General features: G+C 39.0%; 1 protein-coding gene and 1 long non-coding RNA gene across 2 annotated transcripts in view; one reads left to right on the forward strand and one right to left on the reverse strand.

The window, feature by feature from the left end:
- The window catches only part of pde6hb (phosphodiesterase 6H, cGMP-specific, cone, gamma, paralog b), a 2245-nt gene extending 1016 nt beyond the window's left edge, over positions 1–1229 (reverse strand). Inside the window, exon 1 of the mRNA XM_077556030.1 lies at positions 1061–1229. Coding sequence (XP_077412156.1) covers positions 1061–1126 — 66 coding nt within the window. The 5' untranslated portion in view covers positions 1127–1229. The remainder of the gene's footprint in view (positions 1–1060) is intronic.
- The window catches only part of LOC144042926 (uncharacterized), a 7196-nt gene extending 1996 nt beyond the window's left edge, over positions 1–5200 (forward strand). The window contains exons 1-2 of the long non-coding RNA XR_013291012.1: positions 1–4331; positions 4958–5200. The exon at positions 1–4331 is cut by the window's left edge and continues 1996 nt beyond it. This is a non-coding gene — a long non-coding RNA (uncharacterized LOC144042926). The remainder of the gene's footprint in view (positions 4332–4957) is intronic.
- Positions 5201–9137: the final 3937 nt, after the last annotated feature.

Raw genomic sequence — 9137 nt, forward strand, 5'->3', positions numbered from 1 at the left:
CTGCCCGATTCCCTGTTAATAATCCTGTTAGCGTCTCTTTGCTAATCTGCGCAGATTATGCCGATGGGTTTAAACAACCGGATTAACTGTAATCCCTCTTTGATCCACTGCAAACTAATTGCCCTTCCTAGACAACAAGGATGCAGACCATCTGCTACATTAGGTACGCCTGCCTACACATTCTACCGAGATCCCATACAAAAATTTCACTTTCACCTGTCTTAATTCGAAATTTTTATTCATTTGGTTATTACTGTGTCCGCATCATACTGCGATATTGTCATTATTATTTTTATAGAAACAACTTTGAGTCAGCATTAATTGGAATCAGTCCTACACATTTTTGCATGATTTGTATGCTAATGTTAAATATCGCGATTGGCTATATAACACATTATATACAAAGTTACTGCTGGTAATCTGCATCGAGATAAAACTACGTGATTTTAAGAGCCATCTGTTGCCGCAACTACTCACGTTCAGGTCAATCCTTGTCACACCTGTCACTACCTAGTCCTTAAGAGTAAATTCTGTAGATTCCAAACTTCCAAATTTGTTCCCACTCTAAACAGAGTCAAATTTATACTTGGATTAGAATAAATAAAAAAAATAGAGTGGCATAGTTCAGGTGGTAGAGCGGCAGTCTCCCAAAAATGAAGGTCGTGTGTTCGTTCCTCAAATCTTGCGAAACTTTTTTTTTTAAAATAAACTGGTAAAGTTTTGTCAAAATCTCTCCTTGCGAAATTGACTTAGAATTTCAGAGTAAAAAATCTTTAACAGTTTTTTTTTCATAGGATAGGTAAATTCTCTCGTACACACAAAAAATATTACACTACAGAATTTTCTGTGTTGTTTGTCTTACTAAATGCTATTTGGACTGTTTCATGTCCTGTGTCACAGTTTTTCCATTAGATAAAAAATCAGAATGGAAAACCTTCTGCATCATTAAATTGATTCAATGCTTGTATCTTGTGCTATAAATGAAGGCGAGTATTAACAATGTGGGTTGAGCAGCAAGTTCAAAAGCATTGCTAAACCGCGTCCGATTGTTAATTCTCACCTGTTGGAGATGTCCCAAGAGGCCGCCACTGATCTCTTCTCCTCCTCCTGCTTCAGTTTGTGACATTTGCTGTCGGCGCCGTGCTTTTATATCTTCATCTCTAATCCCTTCAGACACCTCTTTCCAGTCACGTGGTCCCCAAAGGTCACCTAAACTTCCGCTGCACTCCCTCAGGCCTTGCTGTGTGAACCCAAGTCATAGGTCAATCTGTAAGGATTTGATCAGGTTTATCCCGCTAAAACCTCAGTGCGCCTGACATGAGATTTGCGGAGAGGAGGAGGAAGAGAAGCTTCTGGTCGCGTTTCTGGTCCATGTGCACGGCTGAGCTCCCACGTGCTTGTTGCTGTCCACTAATGTCACCACGAGCGCTTTTCTCGCCTTCTGCACGTGAAGAACTGTTTTATCTTACACTCAAGCAACACAATCTAACCAAAAGACACAACAACAATCTGATGAGATCCATCCGCCTTTGGTTATATTATGTGCAATTTAAATCACAATCTCATTAGATTGTTACAGTTTTTATCTGTATAGGTTTGACACATTTCTTGAAACTGAGATGACATTTTCAAAATACCATGGACAAATCCCTAAACCACCTTGCAATTGGTCTCGACTGAATGGCATTTCTCATTGCTTTCATCAAATTGCCAATGCCTTAGAACATGTCTCAATTGCCTCAGTGGATCTGTGCTAATGGTTGTGTACATTTAGCCTACAGTTAGCACAATGTGCCCACATTTAGTACATTTTCCGAATGGATAGATCTTGCTGATCGAACTGGATTAGTTGTTTTTCAGTCTAATGGCTGTCCTCTCCAAAACATGTCAGCAGGATTTCAGTGTGTAAGTCATAGTATGCAAAATCATCTGTTCAATTGTCAAAATTAGCCTAGCATATCACAGAGGATCGGTGTAGAGGATGGTTGAGACATTCACGTTTTTTTTCCTCGCAGCATTGCAAGGGAAAATATTGGCTGCGACGTGTATGAAAACCTTTGGCCAAACAGAGAGAAGCGTATGGATGCCCAAGACAATGAGGATGATGGTCAAAAGGGGGAAGACTAGTGAAAGTGTTACAGTAGTTGGTTCTTCAATTACGCTGTGTCTGAAATATGATTTTAGTTATTAGTTTTTAGTTTTTCATAAATATACAGAATTCGGCTTATACTTTCTTTTGTTGCATTCAAGTAACTTTGTGTGAATAAAAATTGTTGCAATTTTCTTGACTGTGAGTATGTCAAACTTCAAACTTGGAACAAACATCTAATGATTTTGATTTGTGGTGCTCAAAGAATGCCAAAGGGACGATGCATTTTGGGGGCATTGACTACTTGTATGACATAAAAAAAATATTTTGACACATAGGTGAGCTGTTTTGGGAGAGATATGAGCTTTTGCAGATGATCCAAAGAGTTGTGCAAAATAACTAAATGAATGCAGATGAGCCAAAGCAATTGAGAAGGATCTTTGCAGTTGTGACTGTGCTTTTGCTAATGAACTAGTTTGTGCACAAATGTAAGTCTGTTTGGCCAAATGAGCTTGCAGTTTTGAAAATGTCATCTCAGTTTCAAGAAATGTGCCAAACCTATGGAGAAAAACTAATACATATTATTGTTATTGTTATACAGCTTCATTAAAACACGAAATACTTGTCAGTTCACTTCCCAAGTAGTATTTGTATAGTAAAAATCTAAACTTTCTATTTAAAAAAAAAAAAAAAAAAACTGACAAAATATGATCTTGAAACATTTCACACTGTGCATAGTGAATCTTTATGACATATCACTTTATTTTATTATTATTTTTTTTTCTTCTGGGAGATCTCAGTATTGATCATTTGACATGTCATCATCATTGTTCTCCCTTTTTTTTTTTTTTTTATGTGTGTTTGTGTGTGTGTGTGTGTGTGTGTGCGTGCGTGCGTGCGTGCGTGAGAAAGAAAAAAAAATAAGAATTCCCATACCGTTCACCTAAACCGAACACTTCAAAATCCAGCCAGAGTCGTGGGGCCGCCAGGAGACCCGAAGGGGGACCAAAGAAAAGAAAGAAAAGCGAAGGCCAGCACCGACCAGACACCACCCACCGGGCCACTAACCTTCACCAACCCCAGAGACATCTAAACTCCAACAAATCAGGGAAACCTCAAGGGCCCAAAGGAGAAACTGAGGAAAGGTAGAAAGGACAGACGAAGCAGAGTGAGATCCACAGACACCAGCCTCCACCGAATCAATGACCTGAGGGAGAAACAAATTGTGTCTGAGTCTCGATAGATGCTGGTGTGGTGGATCTAGCATGCATGAAAATCTCCACCAAAGAGGGGAGCCGTCGACCCCCGCCAGGACAGAGCAAGCGCAACACCTCAGGGCCCCCCAGGCCGCGGCCGCGCCAAAGGACGACCCCCGGGCCCCGCAGGGGCCACCGGCCGGAGAGCAAACCCCGGAGCAGGAGCGCCCCCCACCCCAACGCGGCCCGCGCCCCCAACCCAACGCAGCAGGGCGGGGCACTGCAGGCCCACCAGGCACCCCACCGGCCCACAACCCCCGCTCCCCCCACGACCCCCCCCGCCCCCCACCCACCCCAACCCAGCCCCAACCGCCCCCAGGTCCCCAAATCCCCAGACACCCTCCCCACGCCAGCACCCCCCACCCCGGCACCCCCACCACCACCCCCCCACCAACCAAGCATTGAAATTGAAATACACCTCATATGGTATTAGGGTTGTCACGACACTAAAGTTTCAAATTACTTGATACCATTTTCAATAAAAAAGGACAAATACTTTAAAAAGGCATCATAAAATAATTTTATTAGCATGAAAAAATGTGAGAAAAGCTTGTAAATATATAGCAAACACACTGCAAAGAACACAGTTTCCCACAATGACAACATTTTTGCTGATTAATAATAGGAAACAATCAGAACAATTTGAGTAAACAAACATACTCTATTGCATCTTTGGGAGACTTCCGTTCTCTATTTTTGCAATAGCAGTGGAAGAGAAGAAAACACGTTTGAGTCACATTAGCAAGCTAATGACTGCTAGCTGCGGGCCTGCGGCTAATGGCTAACAAACAATCACTGAACACTGATCATTCACTGAACATCAAATTAACCGCTTTAGCCGGCTAATGGCTAATAACAAAACAAACAACATTCACCAAGCTAACGCGACTACTGCGGATTACTTCTGGCCACACTGGCCAGACTAACACCATGAATCAGTTTACTACTATTTGTTACTAACTAACCTGCCAGAATTCATCATGAAGGTGAAGGAATTGTATGATTACTATTTTAAGTGTAATCTTTGCGTGTTCAAAATGATTGTATCCGAGATCTGATGAACAAGGTTCCTTGCAAGGATTTATTTAAAAGCTTCCAAAGACACGTTAGGACACCACATCTGAATGCAACGTGATGACCCCAAGAGTGTGACAATTTACAAAACATCGACTCATTTATACAAAAAAGATAAAAGGTTCCTCCACCCGACTCTTGGTTGAACAAAGGGCAGACATGTCGACTCCTAGTGACCAAATGTGTGATGTTATTAGTAAACAGATATTTTCATACAGACATGTCAACTCCAGGTTTAACAAAGGTGTAATGTTATTAGTAAACAGACATTTACATTCAGTTCCCCTTCTTGACTGGGGGAGAAATGCAATTAGGATCTAACCCCAGACTTTTAGACTCCAATGCCAAAAGGCTCTAAATAACATCATGCACATTCCTATCTTCAATAGCTTTGAGGGTGAGAGGATAAACTAAAGTTCACAAAATCATTACTCTACTGTATTCTATTAAACACTCATGATTATATCACATCTATATGTCTATAAGTAAATTCAAAAACAGTAAAACCACAAATTAAAAATATCAAATGTCTTCAAAGGCCAAGCTCATTGTGGTGTTTTGCCAAATTCATCTTTCTACTTGAATTTGTTGCCACGCACGGCAGTAGGCTGGGCTGTTTGCAGAGTACATGCTTTCTTTTTTCTGTACAAGAATAAAGTGTAATTGCACATCCACTACGGTAAGTGGCAGTGGCGCTCTTTATTTATTTCAGGCAAAATGATGCACTTCTTTTCTATGACAGAGAAATATGTTAATAAAGTGATTCTTTGTTGTAAATTTACATTTCTTTCTTTTGTTTTTTTGTTCTTAATGTTAATGAGGATATACTGTAATGCAGCATTGTACTTATAAATGCTACCATTTATAGTCACGGGAAAGAGTTGGGGAGCCGCAAAATAAAAGTGTTTTCTGCTTCCAGGGGAGGCGCTACAAAAAATTGAGAGTCAAAGCCAATCCAACTTTATTCATATAGCACTTTAAAAACAACACAGTCTACCAAAGTGCTGTACAATAAAGAAATAAAACAGTAAAAAATAAAATAAAATAAAAAAAACGTAAAAGACCACAGAAAACTAAACATAAAAACTAGTCAACTCTCAAGCCGGGCAGTGACTTCAAAACAGGAAGTGAATTGGCTAGTCTGATGTTCAGAGGGAGATTGTCACATTGTCTTGGTTAAATTTGTGCCGCGTTCTGGATTAATTGAAGTCGTGAAAGAGACATTTTGCGGAGTCCAGTGTGCAGTGCATTACAGTAAAATAACCATCAGTGTTTGTGTACATAAATCTTACTTCATTTGTACAAAATAACTCTCTTCAAAAGATGTTTATTAAACCGAAACCGTATTTGGTGCTGAATCCAATGCAAGAGCTGTATCAACCATTCTTTACAAAAATAACACCCAGTCTTAATTGACACAGAGAATTGTGAATTGAACAATATGATAACGAGATATCTGCAAACGCAAATAGGCTAAATGTGAAGTAATTATGCATAGCAATGTTTTTGATTAAACACACAGTAGTGTTGACAAGTTAGTTTTTGAAGTCTTGTTTTGGTTGTAGTTTGTGGTGGTTTTCTGATCTCTTGACTCACATGTAGCTAAATGTTAATAAAAAGTACATATGACAAATACAACTTGTCAATTGTTAATTGGTTAAATCATCAATTGTTTGTCATTAGTGCAAGAAAATAGAAGTCAGTTGTTTGATGTGAAGACTCTAAAATAAATAGTTTAAAAGTAAAATGTCAATATTTATACCTAGAATGGACAGTGTGGCAATTAGTAAAAGGAATTAGTAACACATATTATTCTGTATCCACAACAATAAGTAAGAAGAGAAGCAGTGCATTTTTATCCAAAGAAAACTCTTTGACACAGTTGCAAAATTTGGACATACAATTCATGCATCTATTTGAGCAATTATGACATTATGTAGTTTTAACGACTTTTTTAAATGTCTTTTTTTTAATACTAGGTTGTCTGGTCCCAAATGAGGGCAACACAATAGCTAAGCCTCTTTAGCAGCATGTAAGTTGCAGAGTGGAAAAAGCTGCCCTCTTTAACAACACATAGTACACACCTCGTCATGCACTAACTGGATCTTGATTTTTAAACGTCAGGAGCCAGGAAGCACCAGGCCACTATCCTGCATAAAGAAATAAAGTAATGTATTCTAGTGAAATCATAACATTGTAGATACTTACGTGCTACTTGTGATAGCATATAGAGGCACAGAGATTATTCACATGGTACGAGTATATCATAAATATTGTTCATGTACAGTTGCTTCTTTGATATTATTGTGTGCTGCTATTGCCCCCTTTGTGGCTGTAAAAGGGGACTTTCCCCATTGGCTGACTAGCACTAAAAAATAAGCGCAGTCCACCCAAGTGCTGTATAAAGCAATACATAACACTATAGACAGAGAAGTTCACAGAAAATGTAAATCAAATAAAAAGAAACAACTGTCACTCATAAAACAAGCAACAAAATCAGTAGGAGTAAAAGTCATGAAAAATAATGATAAATAAGTCAAGATCTCCCAATAGATGGTGACTATTTGTCTCTATAGTATTAGGAGTTGGACTTGACATGAAGCACTGAGCTGACCTGAGGCCAGCGTCAATGAACAGCAAAACATAAGCAGTGTTGAGGCCTTTATTGTAAGTCAATGGGCCAGTCGTGTGCAGCCACGCAAACATGCTAATACTCGTAATTGGATTAACGCGGGGCTTGGGAACAAAATATAGCGCTATGACGCTAATGCTGACGTAAAAAAAAAATGTAAAAGAAGGAAGTCATGCCATGGTGTGCCGAGGCTTCCTCAAATGAAACATCCACTTTACATTATGCTGGTCCAAAACGGAGTAGGAATAAGTTGAAACTTATTTAAATCACACCCCTTTAACGAAATATAATATAGGACTGTGTATCTTTTAGAACATAGTCAGAATTCATGAAATGAAATATTTAAATAGATAAATAAACTGATAGCTGTAAATTATCCAATGGAGAAGAATTGGAAGATTCTGAAATAAACAGTCATTGTAAATAAACATAATTATCTTTTCTTACGGTAACATTGCATTTTATTTTGAAATGTACTTTGTAAATATTCACTTCCGGTTTGGGGCTAATGCTTTTATTTTGAAGAGTAACTTCTGGTTTAGTGCCTTTGGTACTTGAGGTAACATAATAACGAAGGACGCTGGAAAAGTTTGTTGCGCAGCATCGAGGAATGTCCTTCTTTTGTATTAGTAGCCCCTCCGAAGAGGCAAAAGGTAATTCGTTTATTAGCGTTTTTGTGTTTGTACATGTATATAGTTTTGATTATTGTTTGCATGGGTCGTATTATTTTTTAGCTCTTACGGTGATTCATGGCGGAAAAAAATAAAACAACAAATAATCAGTAAAGTTTCATCCTTGTACAGCCTGCTTCAGTCATCAAGTAAAAACAAAACATTGAAAGAAATTAATAGTATATAACAGCTTGAATATTTCCTTTGTAAGAAAGTGTAACATCAGTATTCTGTCTTCTTTTTAGGAAACGAAGAAAGCAGACAAGTAACATTTACTGTAGATCAGCCGGATGATGTTCCTTTCATTCAGTTAAGTTTTGACGTACTGCCAACAGCATATTGCGTGCCATACCATCTGCTCGCCAGAGGCTGAGCTGCACTGTGTTTGTTTACGGAGCAGATGTTAGGCTTCTGTTGCTGTTTTCGTACTGAATTATCTGAATCTGAAAACTGTTAACACCACCAATAATTTGGGGCTGCAAGCTTTCTGATGAAGTTTAGGGTGTTATTTGAATGGGTTTCTTATGTGTTATGTGCGTCGCATGTGTCACATTTACAGTGTGCTCAGTTCCCAGCAAGGACACTATAATCATTCAGGAGACGTCTGAATGCTAGCATGTGTGTGAGAGCGCAAGCAAACATTTTGTCCATGGTATGCATCGAGGTTTCCGCGAGCATGCTTTTTTAAAATCTGACCATGAATGCCTTTGAAAAGCATGTGAACACATTTCGGTTCAAATGAGTGCAAACTGCCGTCTCAAATGCTGAACTCTCATTTTATGACACACAGATATTTTGAAATGACTAACCTTCATTCTTACTGTCTTGGGTATTGCCACAAAACAACATTTGGCCACAAGCACACATAATTTGGCAGTATATATAGACTGCGCGCATCACATATTTCTATTTTCCTACATGATCTCAAGCTTGTGATTATGTTCTTCTCTAATGATTTAGAACGAGTTACGTCATCTTTCTCTGCGCTATCTTGAAACGAGATGAGAGAAACAAGAAGGTGGTCGTTGAGCCATCGGGAGCAAAGAGCTCAGACTGTCTGCCCTGAGCTAATAATGAAGACATATTGCTTCTGACACTTCATTCAACCCCATGCAGCCGCCTTTCAACATCAGACTTCTGACTTGAACACATTTTAAGATCCAAAGTTAGAGCTAGAGCTCATCTGACTGATTTGTCAAGTTCATTATTGTGTTTGTACTTTGCACTGTTCCTGAATTGGGCTTTGTTAGATTGTGCAAGAGTGCTTTATTAAAAAGAATCACGTCGACCTTTCATATTGCCGCAGTGGCAGCAGGACCTCGCCTCTATTCGTTTCTGTAATATCCCATGTTGTTCCCATTCCGCACATAAATATATTATTCATAAGCAGACCACTGTTGTCTTTGCTTTTGCAT

The sequence above is a fragment of the Vanacampus margaritifer genome, chromosome 2 (genome assembly GCF_051991255.1).
Source record: "Vanacampus margaritifer isolate UIUO_Vmar chromosome 2, RoL_Vmar_1.0, whole genome shotgun sequence".
Taxonomy (NCBI): Eukaryota; Metazoa; Chordata; class Actinopteri; order Syngnathiformes; family Syngnathidae; genus Vanacampus; species Vanacampus margaritifer.